The following is a 25499-nucleotide window of genomic DNA, read 5'->3' as shown; positions in this document are numbered from 1 at the left end:
AGCCTTTAAGTAAAACCTGAAACTAACTTCCCCCACCCCAGAATTGTACTGAGACCATGTTAAAATGTTTTCTAAGCAACGATCTCCTATTAGCACAAACAGTTTTCAGGAAATTCTAATACAAATCTATCTCTTTTTTGGGCTATTATTTTTATCACATATTTACAGTATAAAGCACCAACAGGTTCTAAAGTGTTGGTGGGTGGTACCATTACAAAACAGATTAAATACTAATTTTGATCAATACAGGAGATAACATGGGTTTTGCTAATAAGACTTCTCTGTAAGAAGTTATACAGATGAGCAGGTTAGGGGGCGCCGGCAGGCGCAGCAGGGTGCAATGAAGCTTTGTACTTGACACCTGTCATATGGCAGATTTACCCTGTGTACCCTGGACAAAAGTGCTTACTTAATAAGCAAAATGGTGTCCCCTGGCTCTAGCACTTGCAGCTGGGGTATTCATAAATGGCCCCTAATATCACTATAAGGAATATCAGGGAATGTTGCCTCGGTATGCATGATGTTAAAACAGTTCATTAATATATCACAGATGCGAGTTGGTGGTGCAGATCCTGACAATCACTCTCAGATCTCTACCTTATGACCCTGTAAAGGTCACATGGTAGAGATCATGTAATGTGTGAGGAGCACATACTCAAATGTCACAAGGCTGTTTAAAGGAAAACTATACCCCCAAAATGAATACTTAAGCAACAGATAGTTTATATCAAATTGAATGACATATTAAAGAATCTTACCAAACTGGAATATATATTTAAGTAAATATTGCCCTTTTATATCTCTTGCCTTGAACCACCATTTCATGATTCTATCTGTGCTGCCTCAGAGATCACCTGACCAGAAATACTACAACACTAACTGTAACAGGAAGAAGTGAGGAAGCAAAAGGCAGAACTCTGTCTGTTAATTGGCTCATGTGACCTAACATGTGGTTTGTATGTGTGCACAGTGAATCTTACGATCTCAGGGGACAGCCCTTATTTTTTAAAATGGCAATTTTCTATTTATGATTACCCAATGGCACATACTACTAAAAAAGTATATTATTATGATAATGGTTCATTTACATGAAGCAGGGTTTTATACATGAGCTGTTTTACTCAGTATCTTTTAATAGAGACCTACATTGTTTGGGGGGTATAGTTTTCCTTTAAACCAATTATTTCAGCCAGAGATTAACATGAATGCTTGTCACTCTCTGGTAGAAATAAATGGGTTAAACGGCTCCTCATTCTGCTTTCTGCTTATATGTTATTATACCCTGCCAGGGATTTAGGCGAGTTGCCACACCACATAAAATATTTGTTGTGTGTGTGTAATACAATCTTTTGTTGCTACTGCAACAGAGAGTTACCAGTAAGACTAACAACATCCTTTATGAGAGGTTTCATAATGGAATGTGTCTTAAAGGATACAATCTACTTTACTAACCACAATTCAAGAGCACATTTTTAAATGTATCAATTATGGTTACATTTGCATTCATTCTGATAATTACTTTTCTACCATAAAATAAAGTAACTGTTACAATTTTCTTTTATAAAAAAAAAACAGGACAAAAATTATTAAAAACTGCAAAATGAAATAACTGGCATTAATTTTAAACACCTCTGGCAATATCTTAAGTTAATACTTACCCAAGAAAGGTGATGACCTTGTATTTAATCAATTCTTCATACAAAACTTTGGCCCCTTCATCAGTAATCTGATTTACACTGAGCCTATGTGTCAATAAAAAGAGACAGCAGAATTAGCCAAAGTGACTCATTATATAAGAACAGGCACAATCAACATTTTGTACTGGTAGCAGTAATAAAACAGCAATCCCTGAATAATTTAGAACATCTAAAACTATTTTGTCCCAAGCAATAGTCAAAAAATAATCCAACAGGGAGTCCTGAGTGGTACGAGCCACGCCACCTCTGATGAAGTGCCCAATGGCTCAAAACTAATGAAAAAGGAGTGGTTGGCAAGCGGTTTGATGACAGAAAGAGGACACTGTCATGTCCTATGCTAAATTTAAAAGCTTATGTTTGATGTGATATGTTGAGATTTTTTAAACTAATAAAACACAAGTAAGTAACTGCTCATGATATTTATTATTATACTATATACAGGGCTTTGAGTACTCACTTGCTGACAAAGGATAATTTGTTAGATAACCGAACATACACCTACTTTTCTAAAATACATGATTGAAAAAAAGATGTCAGTTTTAATGAGGTGTCATCTACATCTATTCCAGTATATATATATATATATATATATATATATATATATATATATATATACAGAAGCAACATGTATACCTAAAGTGAGATGTTTTGAGTGCCCCACCCATTTCCCTTCTTCCCCCCTTATCTACCCTAACCCAGTCTCATACCACTGGGTTCCCTAAAAATAATGGGCCCCATCCAACTCATTGGTTGACCTTATAGCAATATTCCACTGTTAATATGTTATCTTAAATCAACACTACCTGATAAAACTTTTTTTACTGAGTTTTTCCAGGGCAAGAAGTTCAAATGACGAGAGGATCTTCCAATTAGAATCCTTACTGCTCTTTTAAATGTTTACTGTTGTTTTTTTCTAAGCCTGAAGCACTAGATCTACCCTTAAGTAATTATAGTGGTGACAGGGCTGTATTTTCGTCCAGTGCCACCCTATGCTAGGGTGTGCGTAAAGTCACATACATCATCTGCCAGCGCATAACATTGCCTTCACTAATAAAGGCCAGGTACCCCTGTAGCTGATAAGATGAGTCTCATTATTCTTGTAATGCTAATTACACTTGGGATGCCTGGGAGGTAATTTAGGAAAAGCAAGAGAGTCAGTTGTAGGGTAGGTATACAGGTCCATTACACAATAATTCATTCAATATATTATGTCATACGACTAATGTTCTGAAACCTGCACTACAACTGCACTATTTAAAAAAAAAACACACAATAAATTTTGTGATTAATAGCCCCCAGAGGCCCAAATGTGCTATTAGCTATGATGCCTAAGCAAATACATTAAAAAAATAGTAAATCAACACCAAGAATTGCCCGAGATTGTTTTGACTGAGACTAATAGCAATGGTTGGTCTTTTGTGAAATTCTGTTGCCCTGCTGCCATGATTTTATTTAAAGGGGAACTCCACAGAAATATAACTTTAGCTTTTTGAAAAGTAAACATAATTTTAAGCAACTATACAGTCAATTAAAAAATATGCAGACTTAACATGATATTTAATGGTTTGGAACAGTTCCCTAAGCCAATTCCCCTGCTCTTCTGCTGATCTGTCTGACTACTTTGCTGAGCTGGCTGACTACTGTTACTTTGTATCAGCAGCCATCTGTCCTTAGCCTGCTTCCTCCAAACCCCACAGTTCCCTGCACATGTAATTTCAATAGGGAACGCAACATCAAAGTACAATGCATTGTGGGTTATGTAGTTACTGCATGCTGTCTGTAAGCTGTGGAGAAGTCGTTACAATTTGTAACATCTGTGTTTTGTTCCTCCCTCCTTCCCTGCCAGGATTTCAAATGATGCTGAAAGAGATGCTGAATTTCAGCATAGAAAATTGGATGCATGCATACTTTTTGCATACATGCATACTTTTTGAAGAAACCAATAACTGTGATGGGCATATTAGGGGTTTATGTGTTATGTGTGCCTCTTTATCAAATTTTGGTTCTGAAGCTGGAGTTCCCCGTTAAAGAAAAAATGCCATGTACATTATGCTCTTAAAGATGATGGCACATGGGCTACAGTGATGTTCTTGATTATTGTTCCTCAGAAGCCAGTGTACCCCAAGTAGTTCAAAGTGCTCAAATTCATCCCTATTGCCAATGATGGCAGTCATTTGATATTACTCACACTGAGGCTGGCCTTACATGCTGATTTGTAACTATCACAAAACTGTTTTTATAACTCTCCCTGTAAGGCTATGTGACAGCACAGCTAAAACATTACTACAGACATTATAAAGGGCTGTGAAATATAGGTTGGGCATTCTTATCTTTTACCTTTCTCACAATTCTGTTTAGGTAAAAGTTGTAATAGTTTTTGTTAAGCATTCCTTAGTGTTACGTATTACCATTCATATACGTGACAATTATCATTTCACTTTCCACTTTCGCAAAAAGGTTTGTTTGTCATTTATTTTAGCTAGAGTATATAGCAATTCAAGGGGTTTACACAGAGCAAAGTGCCTTGGTTTTTCAAGCCACTTGTGCACAAATACTTCAAACTTCATCATTTTTAAAGGTGGTATAAAAAAAGTTAAAGGAGAACTAAACCCTAAAAAGGAATACGGCTAAAAATGACACATTTTGCTGAACTTGTTGCACCAGCCTGAAGCGTCTCAATAGCAGCAATGATCCAGGACTTCAAACTTGTCACAGGGGGTCACCATCTTGGAAAGTGTCTGTGACATGCACATGCTCAGTAGGTTCTAAGCAGTTACTGAAAAGCTAAGCTTAAGGGTAGTCATAATTATCAAACAGAGAATGAGGTTGGCCTGTAATATTACAGTCATATGAAAAAGTTTGGGAACCCCTCTCAGCCTGCATAATAATTTACTCCACTTTCAACAACAAAGATAAAAGTGGTATGTCTTTCATTTCTCAGGAGTACTAGGGTGTTTTCTAAACAAAGATTTTTAGTGAAGCAGTATTCAGTTGTATGAAATTAAATCAAATGTTAACAACTGGCTGTACAGAATTTTGGGTACCCTTGTAATTTTGTTGGCAACACCAAATTGGTTGGATTAGCTCTTTAAGCCTTAAACTTCATAGGCAGGTGTGTCCAATCATGAGAAAATGTATTTAAAGGGATACTGTCATGGGAAAAAAAATTTTTTTCAAAATGAATCAGTTAATAGTGCTGCTCCAGCAGAATTCTGCACTGAAATCCATTTCTCAAAAGAGCAAACAGATTTTTTTATATTCAATTTTGAAATCTGACATGGGGCTAGATATATTGTCAATTTCCCAGCTGCCCCAAGTCATGTGACTTGTGCTCTGATAAACTTCAATCACTCTTTACTGCTATACTGCAAGTTGGAGTGATATCACCTCCCTCCCTTTCCCCCTCCAGCAGCCAAACAAAAGAACAATGGGAAGGTATCCAGATAGCAGCTCCCTAAAGGTGGCCATAGATGCACAGATAATATCGTACGAAACAAATTTTCGTCCGATATTCGTTGCGTGTATGGTGGAAAAAGAGCCGACCGATATCGGCAGAAGACTTGGATATCGGTCGGCTCGTCGATTGGGCTGGACGGAAAATTTTGATCGGGTGCCTTTGAAGGGACCCAAACATCGGCCATTGTTAGTGCTGAATCGTCAGATACAGGTAGAATTCTATTGTTTCTTCCCGTATATCTACCTGTATATCTGACGATTCAGCTATACATGTGTGTATTGAAACGAACGATCTTTCTTGGAAAGATCTTTTCCAAGAAAGATCGTAATTGTTACCTCTATGGCCACCTTAACACAAGATAACAGCTGCCTGGTAGATCTAAGAACAACACTCAATAGTAAAAACCCATGTCTCACTGAGACACATTCAGTTACATTGAGAAGGAAAAACAGCAGCCTGTCAGAAAGCATTGCTCTCCTAAAGTGCAGGCACAAGTCACATGACCAGGGGCAGCTGGGAAATTGACAAAATGTCTAGCCCCATGTCAGATTTCAAAATTGAATATAAAAAAAATCTGTTTGCTCTTTTGAGAAATGGATTTCAGTGCAGAATTCTGCTGGAGTAGCACTATTAACTGATGCGTTTTGAAAAAAAACATGTTTTCCCATGACAGTATCCCTTTAAGGTGGCCAATTGCAAGTTGTGCTTCTGTTTGACTCTCCTCTGAAGAGTGACAGCATGGGCAACTCTGAAAACAAAGATTGTTCAGTATCATGGTTTCGGGGAAGGCTACAAAAAGCAATCTCAGAGTTTTAAACTGTAAGTTTCAACTGTAAGGAATGTAATCAGGAAATGGAAGGCCACAGGCACAGTTGCTGTAAAACCCAAGTCTGGAAGACCAAGAAAAATACAGGAGCGGCATATGTGGAGGATTGTGAGAATGGTTACAGACAACACAAAGATCACCTCCAAAGACCTGCAAGAACATCTTGCTGCAGATGGTGTATCTGTGCATTGTTCTACAATTCAGTATAATTTGCACAAAGAACATCTGTATGACAGGGTGGTGGCTTGTTGTATGCAAAAGCTAATTTAGACAAGCATTTTGGAACAAAGTGCTTTGGACTGATAAGACAAAAATTTAGTTATTTGGTCATAACAAAAACCACTTTGCAAGGTGGAAGAAGAACACTGCATTCCAAGAAAAACACCTGCTACCTACTGTCAAATTTGGTGGAGGTTCCATCATACTGTGGGGCTGTGTGACTATTTCAGGGACTGGACCCTTGTTAAAGTTGAGGGTCGGATGAATTCAACCCAATATCAACAAATTCTTCAGGATAATATTCAAGCATCAGTCACAAAGTTAAAGTTACGCAGGGGTTGGATATTCCAACAAGACAATGACCCTAAACACACTTCGAAATCTACAAAGACATTTTTGCAGAGGGAGAAATACAATATTCTATAATGGCGGTCACAGTCCCCCGACTTGAATATCATTGAAAATCTATGGGATATTTGAAGCAGGCTGTCCATGCTCGGCAGCCATCAAATTTAACTGAACTGGAGAGATTTTGTATGGAGGAATGGTCAAAAATACAGCCATCCAGAATCCAGACACTCTTTAAAGGCTATAGGAGGCGTATAGAGGTTGTTACATTTGCAAAAGAAGACTCAACTAAGTATTGATGTAATATCTCTGTTGGGGTGCCCAAATTTACGCACCTGTCTAATTTTGTTATGATGCATATTGCATATTTTCTGTTAATCCAATAAACTTTATGTCACTGCTGAAATACTACTGTTTCCATAAGGCATGTTATATATTAAAAGAAAGTTGCTACTTTGAAAGCTCAGCCAATTTTAAACAAATCTCCAAAGAATTAAGAGGGGATCCCAAACTTTTTCATATGACTGTAGCTGATGCTACAGGGATGATTATTAGCTTCTGATGCTAGTTGCACTGGTTTCTGTGCTGCCATGTAGTAATTATCTGTATTAATTTCTAACCAGCTTTATATTGTGACATTTATATTCTATGTGTACTTTATATTTAAGTTGGTCCCTCAGTAACTGACACAGCACAGAGCTTGTGCAGCGAATCAGCAGAGAAGAAGATGGGGAGCTACTGGGGCATATTTGGAGGCACAGATCTCTGCTAAAGGGCTGTGGTTGCCTTGGGCTGGTACAAATGCCCAAAACATAATGTACAACATTTCTAGCATAATTCGTTAGCTAAGCTTTAGTTTTCCTTTAAATGAAATGGACAAACTAAATAACAACACGAACAGCTTAAGTTGCAGGAGAAACATTCAGGGACCTAAACATTGATGTTATAATCTGATTTGAGAAAGTGCAAGTCAATTGTTTGGAAGAAGCAGAAGGGGGACAAAAGCTCTAAATAGAAAATACTTGGCATCCTCTAAATTGACAATATAGTAATAATACACAGCTTCTTTTATTTATTAAATCATGTTTTACACAGCATCTCAAGTAAACTAAAGTTTCTTGAGAGCTATTTGTATTTTCATTTTCAAATGAAGACTTAACTGCCAATCAATACCTTTCTAAATGTTAATTTACTAATACCTCACCTGATCACAGTGAGCTTGTTGAAACATGGAATAAGTTCTTTCACCCCATAATCATTTATGTTGTTATTGTCTAGTTCCAAAGCAAACTTTTTGTGGTAATGATTTAGCACAAATGAGATGGCACCACAATCAGATGACGATGCTCCACAGAAACTTAGCTTAATATAGTCTGCGCATATGCCTTTGGCTGCTAGTTTTCCCACTTTCTCACTCTGTGTTTCACAAATGCACCGTGCCATCCAAATAAAGTGGGTTAGTGCGTGTACACGGTTGTATTCCAGATATGGGGAGCGGGGTAGGCTTTTTAAGTGGGATTTAACACTTTGGTACAGTTTCTGCTTCAATGCTTTTCTTTTCATCTTAAGTATTGATGGGTGCACCACATCCTTTAAAAGGTTCTGTTTTGGTTTAGAGAGCAAGCCACAGAGAAAAAGATTGATAAATTGCAGGTGGTCATTATTCTTGAAGGGATCTCCTTTGATGTCTCTACGTGCACATATACATGACCAAGGAGAATTGGCAAGTTCTCTATCTACTGTGTAAGTGCACTGGCTGAAATATTTTAACAGTTCTGCACTGCTAGTTTTGTCATCAATCACAAGAAACAAGGCAGTAAAAAAGGACTGCAGGGTCATATGAAAAAATTCAAAAGATGAATGATCACCTAGTTCACTGTATTCTTTCACTGTTCTGAGGAAACCCAGTTTGAGATCATTTTCAGATATACTTACAGAGGTGACTGCATCATGATCAAAGACAAACATGGATTTTTCCATTCCATAGTAAGCAAGCCTACCAACCGACAATAATGTGTCCTTGCCTTTTTTAAAAGTCTCTGATTGGCTTCTACTGGCTCCCTTAAGGGAAAATACATTACTTGACAGATTCATGTAAACTTCACTAATAAGTAAAAATATGTCTGTTAATGTTACTGAGCTGCTTGAAAATTCTTGAAAGTCATTATTAGAGTGAAAGTGTTCATAGGACTTGAAAATAATCCAGCAAAAAAGGGGTATTGAACACAAGCTACTGAAATTGTGATTTGCTTTGAGGTGGTCTATCACACGCTTGTGAATCTCAGGTTCCTTAAAAAATAAACTTGTGTATGCATGTAGGTTTTCTGTGGAGAAGCCCCTGAGCATTATTTTCTTACGGATTATATTTCTGGGGACTTGGTTTGCTGTTCTGGCTGTCAAAACTTTCTTGGACCCTTTTAACAGTTTTCCACTCAGCAGTTGAGAAAGCAAGACCACTGGGTGGGTGGGAGTAAATGGCGAGGAGACCTCTGGAATGCTATTCAAGTCAAAATCAGAATGTATTTCATCGAAGCCATCAAAAGTAAACAACACAGTTTCTGGAAAGTGAAGCATATATCTATACACTTCCTCTGGATCATGGTCAGGGTTGCAATTGTACTTGAAGAGAAGGTCTTCTAGGGTTATTAAAGTGCTCTTTTTGAACAAGCTAAACGTCCTGCACCTAAACCTAAATAAGAATTTAATGTCACAAAAGTGGTCTCCTTTGGCCCACATGTTTTGCAGTTTTTGTATCAACAGGGTCTTTCCCATGCCTGCATCACCAAAGACAAAGATTGTTTCCCCATCTTCATTAATTACTCCATTGCCATCAAACAAAGTGCTGAGATCTTCCATTCTTCCCATATTCTCATTTGCTGCACTAATCAGTTCCATTATCCCATTGACATATGTTTCCTGAAGCATCATCTCTTCTCTCTCCGTGTAAGATTTTATATATTTCACATCACAACACAGCTCGCATTTTAGTTTTCTGCTAAAAACTGTAACTATGAGAAATAAATAACAAAATTAACAATGATGAATAGTTTAAAAATAACTATTTAAGAAAGTTAAAGACAACAATAAAACTAACCTAAATTAAATTTTCCAAAATGGGTAAAACAGTGATGTAAGAACACATACCCTGCATGTAAATGAGATGACAGTACCAATATGTGAACTGAATTTTTCCCCAGGCCGGGGCTCCTTTTCTAAATAAAAAAAATGCACCAGTCACGCCTACAGCAGCTCCATGTCATAATTTTTTTTTTAACCTTGCACAGGCTATGAGGAAAGACTGGCCAAATTGGGGATGTTCACGCTGGAGAAGAGGCGCTTAAGGGGTGATATGATGACTATGTATAAATATATAAGGGGATCATATAACAATCTCTCTAATGCTTTATTTACCAGTAGGTCTTTCCAGCTGACACGAGGTCACCCATTCCGATTAGAAGAAAAGAGGTTCCGCCTAAATATTCGGAAGGGGTTTTTTACAGTGAGAGCTGTGAAGATGTGGAATTCTCTCCCTGAATCAGTTGTACAGGCTGATACATTAGATAGCTTTAAGAAGGGGTTGGATGGCTTTTTAGCAAGTAAAGGTGGCCATACACGGATAGATCCGCTCGTTTGGCGATGTCGCCAAACAAGCGGATCTCCCTCCGATATGCCCACCTTGAGGTGGGCAATATCGGGCTGATCCGATCGTGGGCCCTAGGGCCCAACGATCGGATCCTAGCGTTCGCCAAACGGCGGTCGGATCGCGGGACCGCATCAACGAACAGATGCGGCCGCGATCCGACGGGATTTTTAATCCCATCCGATCGAGATCTGGCCGACTTTCGGCCAGATCTCGATCGGGGAAGCCCGTCGGGGGCCCCCATACACGGGCCAATAAGCTGCCGACACGGTCTGTCGGCAGCTTTTATCGGCCCGTGTATGGCCACCTTTAGGGAATACAGGGTTATGGGAAATAGCTCATAGTCCAAGTTGATCCAGGGACTAGTCCGATTGCCATTTTGGAGTCAGGAAGGAATTTTTCCCCCTCTGAGGCAAATTGGAGAGGCTTCAGATGGGTTTTTTTTTTGCCTTCCTCTGGATCAACTGGCAGGTAGTTAATAAACAAAAAAAAAAAAAAAAAGGTTGAACTCGATGGACATGTGTCTTTTTTCAACCTTACTTACTATGTTACTATGTTACTATGTTACAGGCTTCCCTTGGCAGACTGTACTCTGATTTAAAATATAAAACAGCAAGTGGTCAACATTCCCATTAAGTGCCATTAAAATACAGTAGAACCTGGATTTTATGTTTTCCATGTGGTGGCATCAAAACGCTGTAAATTCTGGGAAAACTGGGGGAAAAAAAACAATGCTTGTCTGTATGGGATCACGAAGAATCAGCATGAATCTCGGGAAAATGTAAAACTGGAAAAAGGAGGCAGGCAGTATATCGCTGGGAAAACAAGTAAATAGGTACCCTGTACTAAAGCCAGCATGTCTGCAAAGCTTAAGGAAGCTCATATTAAAGGGGACCTGTCACCCTAAGAAATAATTCAAAATTATATTCTATCGTGTTAGTTGAACAAAATAAACTTTACTTACACTATATTTACATTTTGTTTCCTTCAGTCTTGGAATTACACACAGGCAGGAGCCATTTTGTGGACATTGTTATTAAGATAAATTGTGTATCACCCCAAAATGTTGTGTATGCACCTAATGCCTATGTGCATTGCCCTAGACAATTATAGAGTCTGAGGAGGGAAGGGGCAAAGGGAGAAGAACAGTGACATGTAGGAATTGCTGAATGGAAAGTGAAAGTTATTGACTGCGCCACCTCTATGCCTCAGGCATAGAGGTGGGGCAGATGATATATGGTTGACAGCACAATATAAATAAAGGATAACAATAACAAATTCGAAGCAATATGCATTTCAAAATAATCAATACCTGGTATTTCCAAAGTCTTATAAACAAATTACTTTTGGCCATCCAAATCAGCAACATTTTACCCTTGACTGGTTTTCTCATGATAAAGAAATTTATGCAATATAGGTATGGGACCTGTTATCCAGAATGCTCTGGGTTTTCCGTAATTTTGATCTTCATACCTTAATTCTACCTAGAAAATCATGTAAACATTAACAAAAAACTCAATAGTCTGGTCAAGCTTCCAATCAGGATTAATTATATCTTAGTTTGGATCAAGTACAAGGTACCGTTTTATTATTACAGAGAATAAGGAAATAATTTTTAAAAATTTGAATTGTTTGGATAAAATGGAGTCTATTGGCGACGGCCTTACCGTAATGGGTTTCTGGATAACAGATTCCATACCTGTATCAATATTCACTTTTTAGTGCCTATGGGGCAGATTTATCGAATTGAAGTTTTATTTTTGACCGAATAGGTCAGTTTTCGATTGAACAGGTCCATTTTCGAATTCAAATTGTACGAATCTAAGTAATAGCGTATACGATCAAATTCCCAAAGAAAACTTTGATTTCTCAAAGTCCACCAATTGACTCCAAATAGGTTCTAGGAGATCCCACATAGGCTAAAGCAGCAATTCAGCAGGTTTTTGATTGCGAATGGCCGAAGTCGAATCTTTAAAAATACAGTACATTCAAACTTTTTTCAACTTTCAACTTTTTTTTAAATTTCAATCAAATTTGGACTATTCCCTAGTCTAAGTAAACAAAATAAGCTCAAAATTCTATTTTTTTTTATTCGAATTTTCACTTCGAAAATCTGCCCCTTAGTGTCCACAGACGTTGTATATAATGGTTGAATCAAAGACACAGACTTTTCTTTAGAGACTCTGGGAGGAATATTGCCAAAATGCAAATAAAGACACACCTGGGTCATTGTTTTTAACAGTTAAACAAAGTATTTTTTCAGAAGCCTCAAAGTGAATTTCCTCTAACCATGGCTTCAAATTAAAATAAGCTTCTGGTATTCTTTGAAGGACACTTATGAAATATTCTGAAACTTCCTCTCCTTTACTTTCCACAAGGTCGAGAATCTGCCGAACCTGTGAAAAAGAAGAAATCTTTAGTGAGAGATGGGACTATTAGCATTACCTAAACAACCCATCTAACCCAAAGAACAACGTTCCAAGCAGTTACCCATGCTAAGTTACATACCTCCCAACATTTCAGAATTCAAAAGAGGGACAAAAAGTTGTGGCCATGCCCATTTTTGTGGCCACACCCCCTAATTACCATGTTCAGCAATGCACTAATGACACTTACAAGCTGCTACCTACAACTTTATAAGAAGCAGTTTCTGGCCATATCTGCTGCTGCACAAGTCTGTATGTCAGATGACAGAAAACCAATATGTTCTGATGCAAGATGCAAGTCAATCACATTTTGTAAACAAAGGAAAAGTGGAAGGAAGGAAACCTAATTCTGTAATAGGTTGAAATGAAAAATGGTCCCTTAAGTCGCACTCTTGTAAATTTCTTCTTAATGAAATATAATAATCATTAATTATTAAAATGGAGTTAATTGATTTAAATTAATTGAGGTTTTTTATTTCATCACACAATATATATAAAACCATGTACAAAATTCATTTATCAAATTTCATATGTAGCAATTAATTTATAGCATTAAATTCATATTATCAGTTTTTATATAAATATTTATTTCATCTTGGTTTTCATTTTGTAGCAAGCAGGAAAGGGACATAAAAACATCTTTAACATGTTTAGAGCACTTGTGATTATGCACCTCCAGCAAATCTGCAACCTGCTTGTCCATATTTCTCTACATGGCTGATATACACTACAGCACATCTGCAGGGGAAATGTTAAAAAAATGTACATACCAGCTAAGGAACATATCAGCTGGGACACATGCAGCACGGCAGGCAGCAGCAGCATGAGCACACAGAGGAGTGGGAGGGACGGAGCCACAGTGGTAGATAGGATGGTGGAGCGCCGGAAGCCGGATCTATCAGGAAGCAGCCCACTTACACAAGATATAGAGCGGCCGCACGAACAAACAGATGATGGTCAGTCTGGGCCTGCTGTGAACAGGACCGCCATCAGAAATTGCTGGGCCCCGTACGACAAAATTTCCTGGGCCCCCTGGGCTGCGCCCACCGCAAGCCCCACCTACAGGTCCAAAGGTATAATCTTATGGATGATGAGATCCTTTTCGTTATAATGGAGGGTTCAACTTCAGAGTTTAGGCACCGCAAGACCTGCAGACTTTCACAATTCAGAGATAGGACTCTGGAGAACCAATTTGCTGATTCAGTGATTCATTTATTCAAAATGTGCACGACAGGTCCGCCCTCCCCACCACACAGTAAAAAAACAAAAAAAATATTGGTGGCTAGGGTTCCCACATGTTAATAAAAAATAAAAAGATATTGGTGGTCAGGGCCCACCATAAAAAAACATTTGTGGCCAGGGCCCCCCCATTAAAAATATTGGTGGCTAGGACCCCATAGGAGAAAAAAAAATTGGTGGGCAGCCCCCCCCCCCACATTATAAGAAAATTGGTGGCCAGGGCCCCTTAAACGTCCATGTCTTCCTGAAGTCAGCAGTTCTCAGAAAGATGGGTGCCTGGCTAATCAAGTAAGTGTGGCGTGGCCGGGGCCCCCCTTACCCTCGGGGCCCCCTACAACTCTCCCCCCTGTCCCCCCCTGATGGCTGCCCTGGCTGTGAAGCATGAGTTACGAGCAGCGGAGAGGATGGGGGCGAGGCAGAGGCAGAAGCAGAGGCAGACGCCGGGGCAGAGCAAGAAGCGGGACATCTTCACCTGCTATCCGGGACGGTGGGACAGGCAGGTAAAATCGGGACTGTCCTGCCTAATCCGGGACACTTGGGAGGTTTGAAGTTACCCAGAGCAGCAGAATGGGTCTTACTGAAGAGATCACTAACTTTCAATGCCATCAAATAAAAGTATATCTGCAAGGGGCTCCCCATCAACTGTAATAAGTGATGTGACTGTGAAGTATAAATGTCTAGAGGTAGCTGCAGTTCTGAGTGCCCTACACCAGTGTACATATTCATTAATGGTCTTAGTCATTCAATATCTGTAATTAAGTTTACCAAACGTAAAAACAAATATGGATTTTTTTTAGCGTCACATATAATTGTTGCAATAGACAAAGTCCGAATGCCAAAAACTATAAAATCCAAATTTTTAGTGGGGAAAAAAAACCTCAAATTTTTTCGGGAATTATTATACCCCGAGCATGGAAAAACTCAGAATTAGAAAATCAGCCATCTCAGAACTTCCAAGGTTGCATATAAGTCATTGGGAGAAGTCCTGAAGATATCTTGATCTGCACTGGGTTTTGTGCAAAAATCCGAGAAAGTCTGAGTTTTTGTGCAGAAAAATTTGCACGATTCCAATTTTTCATGTTTTTTCCCGCACAGGAAATTATTGGGAAAATTTAGACTTTGATAAATGGGCCTCCCATGAATAGTATATATGAATTTTGATAATAAAGTAATTAACACAAATTGGAAAATGCAATGATATATGTAGTGGCCTAACTAAAGAGGAAGCAGACCCCACAGGGGGAAGGCACGGACTGTGAAGCGGGAGTGGGGAAATCAAGCGGGAAGGAGGGTGGGTTAGTGGGAGTGGTGGTGTCAGTGGTGCCTGTGAGGAGGAAAAAAGCTAGAAGATGCAGTTGTCCAACACAAAGCTACAAATAACTTCCATTAGATGAATATATTAACACAGTACAATGCAATATGTTGTCAATGTTTTTATTTCATTTTTTGATCATTTATCTTTAAGTTAAACACAAACATGCAAAATATGTGCAAATCAATTACCCTTTTTACACCACTGTCCCCCATATAAAATAAGTTATTTACAAAGCAATTTAGTGGCTGTTAGATCTGCATATGAAATGTGCATGTCATTTTGCCATCTACACATTTCTCTTTTTTTTTCAGATGCCCGTGTAACAGCCCCGCCTGATAAAGGTGGTCTGGCCCTACCCCAACTACACTTCAATATTCTGGCTAGCCAACTTCACCATATATATAGCTGGTTTCATAGTGATACTGAGGATCCCACTCTGCTACTCTTGGCCTCCAGGCTGGGCTCCTTAGAGGCAATTAAGAATATGCCATACAGGCAGCTGAGCGATTACAAAGACTACCCAACCATGAAATCCACGCCATTTAGAGTGTGGAAAATCGCATGTACCTATATTGCCCATGCGCCGCCTATAATTTCCCCTTTCTTGCCACTCTGGAGGAACCCTAATCTACCCCATCTTAAATCCTACAAGACTGGCCAGTAAGGGGTCTCAAATTCTTAGAAGACGTTTTGGCAGACCAGGCATTTCCCACACATCAACAACTTAATGAGCCAAAACTACAGCTCTATAGATATCTCCAACTCCATCATGCCTTATAAGCCCAGTTCTCCACCTTGGAGGTGGCATACAATACCACTCCAATGGAGCTAATATTGCATGACCCCAGGCGGGCAAAACTGACATCCAGACTATATCAGGTACTCATAGGCACAATCCCATCACCATTTACCTGAGTCCAGAGGTGCTGGCAACAGGCAATCTCAGCCCTCAATGAGGAGCAGTGGAAGGAGGCCATTGACTCGCTCTATGGAGATCTGATTTCCCTGCCAATTTATCCACCAGTTGTACATCACCCCAATAAAGCTTCAAAAAATGGGAAGAGTAACAGAGCCCAGGTGCCCGAGATCCTTCCTTCACCTGGCATCGCAATGCCCCCCAATACATAGTTTCTGGAGGGAAGTGATGAGGTACTTAGCCGAGAATATGGCACTTCCAGAGACCTGACTGCTGGGCCTGGTGGAGGAGCTAATGCCCCTTAACAAAACCAGAACACTTATGCGTGTCACTATGTACTATGCCAAAAAACTGGTGATAATGAACTGGATGGGTACCAACACTCCCACTGTTACCCAATGGGTGAACCTAATCAACAAAATTCTCCCTTCCATAAAACTTACTTACATGGCTAGGGGGTGCCTGGATAAATTTGATAAAATATGGAGCCCATGGCTGGATGTTAATCTGATAGAGCTCCCTGATGCATGATAAATACGCGAACTAGGTAGCCTGGAAAGGTGACTGGACAGTACAGTCCATAACATGACATGTATGTATGATGCTGTATAATGAACGTTGGCCCCTGGACCCCTAAGATGGCCTCCTCAGCAAGAACCATAATACAATTACAATGTTCAATTGTGAACCATGTTTTCTTTTCTGTTAATTAATTTTGTTCTGGTAATCTCCTCTTCCCCTTTAAAACAAAATAAAGACTATAAAAAAAAATATGTGCCTCTATTCTTTTCTATTTGAGGAAATAAACAAAAATACATAGCTTATTTTAAGAGAAGACATATTTCCTATGAGTCAAGATACAATATCATACAAATGATATACAGAGAGCTGTTTGCTGATAAAGAGCACATTACAGTTTGAAAACACTGCTTACCCTATCAGACTGTGTTGAAAACTGCATAACAATCTCTGCATCTTCAGTGGAAAAGAATCCATGTTCTGTCAAGTTCTCTAGAAGACACTTGCTATTTTTTATTTTGTTTACTAGTTCTTCTCGGCTTGTCCTAACTGAATGGACATGAGATTGACGGATGGGGCGCTTGTCTTCCATTGTCAAACAAGTCTGGCATAACATACGGCCATTGTAGTACCATCACATGCACAGAACCTTCAGATATCAAAACAGTAAAAAAGAAAATAGTGTATTAAAAGAATAGCAAATGGAACATTCCAAAAGTTGAACAGATATACTGTAAAATTTCTAAAAATAGTTTCTGTTCCGAAACCCTTTAAAGTAAACATCCCAAATTAACTAGTCCTGCAAGATGTTTCTCCAATGACAATCATCCACACTAATGCTACACAATTTTTACAGTGTAAAATGTTACTTTAATTAAACTTTAGAATGATGGATTTTGTGCAATTTCGTTTTCAGAACTAGAAAGATTTGTATAATGCAACAATCATACATTAACGGAGGATCCTTACAAGAGGGTGCATTAGGATGCAGCCCAAAAAGATGGCAACTGGTTGACACTGACCCAAACACATTGTTCTTATTATTACTGTGTATATTTCTATTCATTGCCACTACAATTCATTTTCTACCGATTTCATAGCTACTGCCTAATTGCTAGGGTAAATAAGATAAAATCTAAGAAAGTAAAATGTGAAGGATTAGGGAGAAGGGAGGAGGAGAGGAACAAACTGAGCATGCTAAAGCCCTAGCCTGGGAGGTTTAAGCTGAAACAAGGAAGTCTGATACAGAAGCCCATGTGTACACAATTGAAGGAAAGAAATGTTGTGTTTCTTTTGACAGAGGACTCAGAGCAGCATTATTTTTAAAGTGTATTTATATAGACCTTTCTGATAAAGCTTACTTGATTTTTACCTTTCCTTCTCGTTGAACCCAAAATTCCCGTAATGGAAGTATGTTTGTGCGTGAATAATTATTTTGTAAATAGACAATATGGATCATTTACAACTGCAAGTGCAGTGAGCAAAGAGCTGTTTTGAGCGTAATCACCATGTTTTTTAGTAGCATTGTTTAGCAGAATTCCAGCACTGTTGCAGTTTCACAGAGATTTGCACCTGACCCAATTGGCGCTGATTTTGATGTTTGGTGTGAAAGTGACTTGTGTGCTTCAAGTGTGCTGCTCCTATTGACACAGGGGGCTGAGGGAACCCTGGAGCTACCGCCTAGTACAGTCTTCTGCTCTGTTCTTTATCTGTAACTATGTGAGCCGTGGATTACCCAGTAGGGCTTTAAATGCAAATATCCAAGAACCGTCATTTGACTTTAATTTGAGAGGCATCTGATGACTGATAGAGGAAGAATAATATTTCTCAACACGAGAAATTTGTTAGAAAAACAGAGAACAGAGTAAAATGTGAGGAAGTATCATTTCATAGAAATGGGGTTTAGGCTGCAAAATTATTTCCCATAAATAGTGACTGAATAATGTGAAAAGCCACAGAATGGGGAAAAACATACAGAAGTCATACAGAAAGCAAAAGTGTTTTAATTATGGAGTCTATTCAGAAGCATACCGTGTGGAGTCAATTGAGGGCAGACTGGGATTAGAAGTGCTGCAACCCCGTCTCCTTGCCCCCTGCACAAACAAGAGACAGATGGGGGAGGTGTACTACTTGCTGATGGTAGGGGACAAGATCCCGGGCTAGGGATAGGCTACAGAAGAGGTACATGTCAGACGCCCCCCCCAATTCCCACCATTGTGCCCTAGACACGTGACTCTTCTGCATACGCCTAGTTCCCCAGCCCCGGATTAGAATTATCCCCAGTAAGTCTTTTCCATAGAGCTGATGCTGAGGCAGAAGAAGGCAAAGTAAAAGCCTACTAATCAAAATCATGTCAGTCATAGTTTTTTGTTTTACATAATTGTTGACCTCCCTACTGAAACATTTTAATCTATATTAATCTCCTTTTAATCTGCATACATGGTTTGGTGGATACATGCTCCTTATCAGTATATGGTGCTTGCAGCACAGAAACAACAGCCCACACTAGCAAGGACCCAATAGAAATCATACATGGTAACTGTCTGTTGACACTAGTGATAACATTCCTATTGCTAGGACACGGGACAGTGTATGCAGTCATGGCACTGTCAAGAAAAACTTGTTCGACAACTGCATACTGTATAAAAGCAGAATAACCTCTAGAAAAAAAAGTCTTTATTCACATTTTAAAGGAACAGTTCCCCTTTAAAGGAATTGTACAGTGTAAAAATAAAAACTGGGTAAATAGATTGGCTGTGCAAAATAAAAAATGTTTCTAATATAGTTAGTTAGCCAAAAATGTAATGTATAAAGGCTGGAGTGATTTGATTTATAACATGTCAGTCTGAACACTACTTCCTGCTTTTCAGCTCTCTCGGTTTACACTGACTGGTTACCCTGGTTACCAGGCCGCAGGGTCGGACTGGGGGGCCCGGGGCCCACCGGAACTTCTGGTCCAGGGCCCCCCTCCAGCCCCCCGGCCCCCTACTGTGATGTGCCGACTGTGTGAAGGCACCGCTCAGTGCGCATACATGAACGGCCCCCCCCAAAAATGTAAATATCGGAGAGGGGGTCTGGCCCGGCGGGGGCCCACGAGGGTCGGGGCCCACCGGGTATTTTCCCGGTGTCCCGCCGGGCCAGTCCGACACTGCCAGGCAGTAACCAATCAGAGACATGAGGGGGGCCACATGGGTCATTTCTGTTGCTTTTGAATCTGAGCTGAATGCTGAGGATCAATTGCAAACTCACTGAACAGAAATGTACCATGTGGCCCCCCTTCAAGTCGCTGACTAACTCAGAGTTATAGAGCTGAAAAGCAGGAAGTTGGATTCTGGCTGTTTTATTAGATATCTGTTCACTCCAGCCTTTATATATTACATATTTGGCTAACTAACTATATTAGAAACATTTTTTATTTTGCACAGCCTATCTATTTACACAGATTTTATTTACACACTGAACTATTCCTTTAAGTTAAGTATGTTATAGAATGGCCAGTTCTATGAAAATTTACAATTGGTCTTCATTATTTATTTTTTATAGTTTCTTAATCATTTGCCTTTTTCCGCTGACTCTTTCCGGCCTTCAAAATGTGGGGTCACTGATCTATAAAATAATGGTTTGTATGGCTACAAATGTATTGTTTTTGCTACTTTTTATTACTCTTCTTTCTATTCAGGACTCTCCTTTTCTTATTCCAGCCTCTTATTCAAATCAATGAGCCGCCGAATAAAAAGCTAAATAACTCAAAAACCACAAATAATAAAGAATGAAAACCAATTTCAAATTGTCTCAGAATATAACTCCCTACAACATACTAGAAGTTAAATCAAAGGTGAACGCCCCCTGTAATGCTAATAGCGTTTTAATTGCAGCAGTGTCTTTTGGGCACACATACAGCATACCGACAGTCTATACGTCATATTAGGAAAACATGTTGTTTATTTGGGAGCTCTCTGATGTACTGATATTCCTCTGAAGCTGCAAATTGTTCAAATGACAGTTAACACCCACTTTACTCTGTGATTGTGACAATTTTCACCCCAACGTCTGGTGATTCTATATTACTGTCACTAGAAGTATTTGCATACTTGTGCAATTCGGTTCAGCTTCAAGTGCTTGGTGCCAGTTACCAATATGAATGACCCTACAAATGTTGCAGAACTATAACTTTCAAAATCCTACTCGATGCTCAATTTAGGAAAGCTGCTGGGATCTGCTGTTGCCCACAGCATGGAGGCTGCCATACCTTTGTATCTTGCTGGTTCCAGTGATACTGAACCAATTTTTTCATCAAACCCCTTTGTTTGCAAAAATTGCCATGGGGGGAGAGGAAAGGGGTATCATATTATTTTACACAGTCACATACTGTCCTGTAAAGTAGCAGATATTCACTTATTTAGCAATGGCATAAAGAGTGTGTGCCCCAGATATCTGTCTAAGCAGACCAACTGCAACTGGACAGCCCCCCAAGCGTTGCTAAGGTGCCCCTGGATTGTTTGCACCGAGGAGTGTGGCCGGACACCTTTGATCAAGCACCTGGCAGCTCTCGAGGAACAATGGCCACTGTAGTTGTCTGAATTCTGGGACGTTCCTCCAGCTATAAGGCAGCAGCACGCCCTACACAAGCACATAAATCACACACATGGTCTCTCCGCCTTGCGACGCATCACTATTACCTTTGGTTAGTACTGCCAATAGGCGCTCAGGTGATTTTCGCACTGTCCCAGCAACGATGTAAGAAAGGCGGATAGGCCTCCCCCGCTCTGGCAGGTTCTCTGTGGCTCTGTGTAGCAGCTATTAATTAGCGCCTTCTAAGAAATTCCTGCCACTGTATAGCGCTAACACCCTGTCACACACTGACTACAGGCTTCCCATATCCGCGTCTCGCGGTGACTCCGCCCACTATGTGCTCTTCCCTATACATGGGAGGCGTGTGTGGCGCAATACAAGTTCTTGGTATTTTGTGCTTGTTTGAGGGTTTGGTTTTTTTTGGTACAAAGTTTTTCATATACATTGAACGGTAGGGATGTATTTAGATCAATGTGCTTACATTGTGAGTTAATGGCACGCCCGGACTGGATTCTGGTAAATGCCACAGGGGCTGCTATAAATTGCCATCAACAAGTACATACCTGATACCTCCCAACAGACAGTTGCAAAATAGAAATAGATTTGGCGGGCATATTTGATCAATTATAGCCACATCCCCTAAGTATCACATCTTTTTTTTACAAAATTTGGCAGGTTATAAGACGTTTGAACACATTTCTGGAGATTACAGTTATTACAGTTTTGCTAATGAAAGTGAATTGCTCTTTAAGCTGCCCTTTAGTTGTGACTTCAGACAGTCTCCCCAAGACACCTGCTCATGTCCGGGCCAAGCCGACCGGGGGCGCCAGGCAGACCCGGACTGGCAATCTGTGGGTTCTGGCAAATGCCAGAGGGGCTGCTGTATGGTTCCCCCACATAAGCCATTCAGTGCGTCTCCACATAATTTTTATTGAGCAGAACTGCAACAGAACTGCATCACTCAGTCACTCTGAAGGCAAAACTCGCATTCTCTCTTTGCATCATGCCCCCGCCTCTGCTTCCAGCCATTGTGGATCATTCCTGACCATTCCCTGTTCTGACTGTTAGCGATGGCGCTCAATCACAGGGCAAGGAGTGACGGGCTGGGTGTACGGATCGCATTTTAGGATATCCAGCAGCTAAATACCCGTCCTTCCTGCGATGTCCTATGCCTTCTGAATGGCGCATTGAGTGCTTTTACCTTCACTCATCGTCCAAATCTGCACTCACATCTCCGTCCTGTACCCTCCCTTCTCAGCCGTCAGTCATGCTAACTCCTCCCTCAGTCTTCTGCCCTCAGTCTTCCGCCCTCAGCCTTCAGTCTTCAGCCATCAGCCCTCAGACTTCCGCTAACTGTCGGCTGAAAAGAGAGATCTGAGGGATGAAGGCAGAAGCCTGAGGGCTGAAGGTTGAAGACGGAAGGCTGAGGACAGCCGCTTCCTACAGCGCATGCACCACAGCACATTAAGAAGAAGCGCAGCAGCCAGCAGGAGACGCCGTCTCCAGCAAGTAAGAGGGAGGTGTTGGACTGGGGACAGGCCCGGATTTGCGGCAAGGCCGCATAGGCCCGGGCCTAGGGCGGCAAAAAAATAGGGCATTATGGGGACGTTCGCGTCCCCGTTCAACTACACCAGCTGCGCCAGCGTTTTTTCGCCGGCACGCTGGGAAGGCGGGCGCTAGGACCGCGCAGCCGCCTGGTCGGAACGCGCGGCCTAGGGGCGCCCAGAAATGAAATCCGGCGGTGACTGGGGAGCACTCCCGGTCTGCCGCCGCCGCCACTACGCTACAAAATTATAATAAAGTGATCACACACGGCCATGGAGTTGTAATATATACAAAAAAATAAAGGTGTATTTGAAAAAAAAACAGTTACCCCTTAAAAGTCCGCCCCCCCATGATTGCGCCCTAGGCAGGCACCTACTTTGCCTACCCCTAGTTCCGACCCTGGAGGTGAGTGATAGAGGGACAAGTAACAGGGATAGGCGAGAGCTGCAGACAGGAGCGAATCTAAACTAGGGGTAGGCAGAAGAATCTTGAACAGGCACCTGCCAGCACCCCTACATTGTTGTGCCCTATGCAGGCGCCTCTTCTTTCTACCCCTAGTTCCGGCCCTGGACCTGCTTATCTTAAATTGTTATAATTGTTTCTTTGCTTATCTTAAATTGTTACAAATGTATCCAAGTGCACCTGCCTTTCTGGGCTCTCTGCATACCTCCCAACATTTTGTAAATAAAAAGGGGTACAACAGAAAGTTGCCAGACATAGCGCGGTGACTTTTTTTGTGGCCACCTACCCCCAAATTACCATGTTCGTTTTACAAAATTTGGCAGGTTATGAAAGTTTGAACATATTTCTGTGGTTTTTTTTCAGTTATTACAGTTTTGCTTATGAAGGTGAATTGACCTTTAATCCGTGAGTCTAACTTCTCCCAAGAGACATGTTTATCTAAATTGTTACAATTACTTATTTGCTTATCTCAAAATTGTTACAAAATTATCTTAGTTGCACCTGGTGGCTGTTCTGGGCTCTTTTTGTGGCTGTTCAGTGCAGGAGATTAAAGAGAAAGTTGGGACATTTCTGAGCTGTCAGAATTGGGACTGTCCTGTTAAAAATGGGACAGTTGCAAGGTAAGCAAATATAATTTATTGTGCCTGAGGGGGGCTGCTTGGCACTATATAATTCATGCCCTCAATTGATGTCCTCACAGTCCCCTGATTAGAATATCATGGAAAATCTATGGGATGATATCAAGCAGGCTGTCCATGCTCGGCAGCCATCAAATTTAACTAAACTGGAGAGATTTTGTATGGAGGAATGGTCAAAAATATCGCCATCCAGAATCCAGACACTCATCAAAGGCTATAGGAGGCATCTAGAGGCTGTTACATTTGTAAAAGGAGGCTCAACTAAGTATTGATGTAATATCTCTGTTGGGGTGCCCAAATTTATGCACCTGTCTAATTTTGTTATGATGCATATTGCATATTTTCTGTTAATCCAATAAACTTTATGTCACTGCTGAAATACTACTGTTTCCATAAGGCATGTTATATTTTAAAAAAGTTGCTACTTTGAAAGCTCAGCCAATGATAAACAAAACTCCAAAGAATTAAGCACTACTGTATATAGCACTACTTATGTACACAGCACTGTAAAGCAGAACAATACATTTGTAACCTTACAGAGCATTTTAGATGAGGACATTGACCCTGTTTGAAAGCTGAAATAAAATCAGAAGAACGCAATTAATTCAAAAATTATATAAAAATTAATTAGCCATTCTATAACATACTAAAAGTTAAATTAAATGTGAACCACTCATTTAAGAGCTAAGTGTCAAAGAGGAAGGAGATCCCTGACCTGTAGTGCTTGCAATCTAAGTGGAGGATACCTTAAAGAAACACATAGTAGGATATTAAATGCTGTCGGTTACAGTGGTTGACACTCCAATAACAGTGGCAGTTCCCATGTGCTCATTAAGCTTGGTAAATCCCTTCCCTAATTTATGAGGGACCTACTCTGTTTTTAATAATTTTTTTTTAAAATACAGATGACTTCTATCAATATGCGTTTTCTTATACTGTATTATAAGACTAATATCAAATCAAAGAGTGTTTAATAAAGCTGGCCATATACGAATCATCGTACGATCGGACTTTCCCATCTCCCGACCCGCCACTAACCATTCAGATCAAAGTCTTACCAGTCAGATTAGTAAAAGAACAGATCAGCAATGTTCTGCCCCTGACAGCAATCGTACGATATCTATGTCCAACCAAAGCTAGTGACAGTCTCCCACTGAAAATCGTACGATCGGCAATACACGCAGAGATATTATCGGCAGCCGACAGAATTTTTCTAACCTGTCCGATCGACCAAACGACCGATCTCCGCCGGACGAAAAATGTCGGGACTCTCCACACACGTTCCGAAAAACGTACGAATCCTCGATTCGTACGATCAGATCTTTGCGTCTGTGGCCAGCTTAAGACTAATGAGGGGCAGATTTATCAAGGGTCATATTGAAAATTCGAATTATTATTTAAAAAAAAAAATTATGGTCAAAACTCTCAAATTCGACTAGGGAGTTATCCAAATTACATTCAAGTTTTTAAAAAAAAAAAAATTCCAGAGCAATTTTCCTACTGCCATTAAGGTCTATTGTGCATTTTGGTGATTTCTTCAACATGGTGCAGTCACAGGCAGGCACAATTTCTCCCTGAGAGCATCACTGTGAGTGAAATACTACATGTGCCATAGCCCTTAGGATCAGGAAGGAATTTTTTCCTCTCTTGTGCCAAATAAAAAAAGTCAAGTAGGGTTTT

At 40.2% G+C, this 25499-nt stretch overlaps 1 protein-coding gene across 1 annotated transcript in view; it reads right to left on the bottom strand.

The window, feature by feature from the left end:
- nod1.S (nucleotide binding oligomerization domain containing 1 S homeolog) overlaps nt 1-21493 on the bottom strand; it is a 34701-nt gene extending 13208 nt beyond the window's left edge. Inside the window, exons 1-5 of the mRNA XM_018269319.2 lie at nt 21282-21493; nt 17018-17251; nt 12409-12583; nt 7752-9555; nt 1659-1742 (exon numbers count right to left, since the gene is read on the bottom strand). Coding sequence (XP_018124808.1) covers nt 1659-1742; nt 7752-9555; nt 12409-12583; nt 17018-17218 — 2264 coding nt within the window. The 5' untranslated portion in view covers nt 17219-17251; nt 21282-21493. The remainder of the gene's footprint in view (nt 1-1658; nt 1743-7751; nt 9556-12408; nt 12584-17017; nt 17252-21281) is intronic.
- Between the last annotated feature and the right edge of the window lie 4006 nt (nt 21494-25499).

The sequence above is a fragment of the Xenopus laevis genome, chromosome 6S (assembly GCF_017654675.1).
Source record: "Xenopus laevis strain J_2021 chromosome 6S, Xenopus_laevis_v10.1, whole genome shotgun sequence".
NCBI classification, from domain to species: domain Eukaryota; kingdom Metazoa; phylum Chordata; class Amphibia; order Anura; family Pipidae; genus Xenopus; species Xenopus laevis.
Note: the sequence above shows the minus strand (reverse complement) of the source record. Positions and strands in the feature narration are given on the sequence as shown.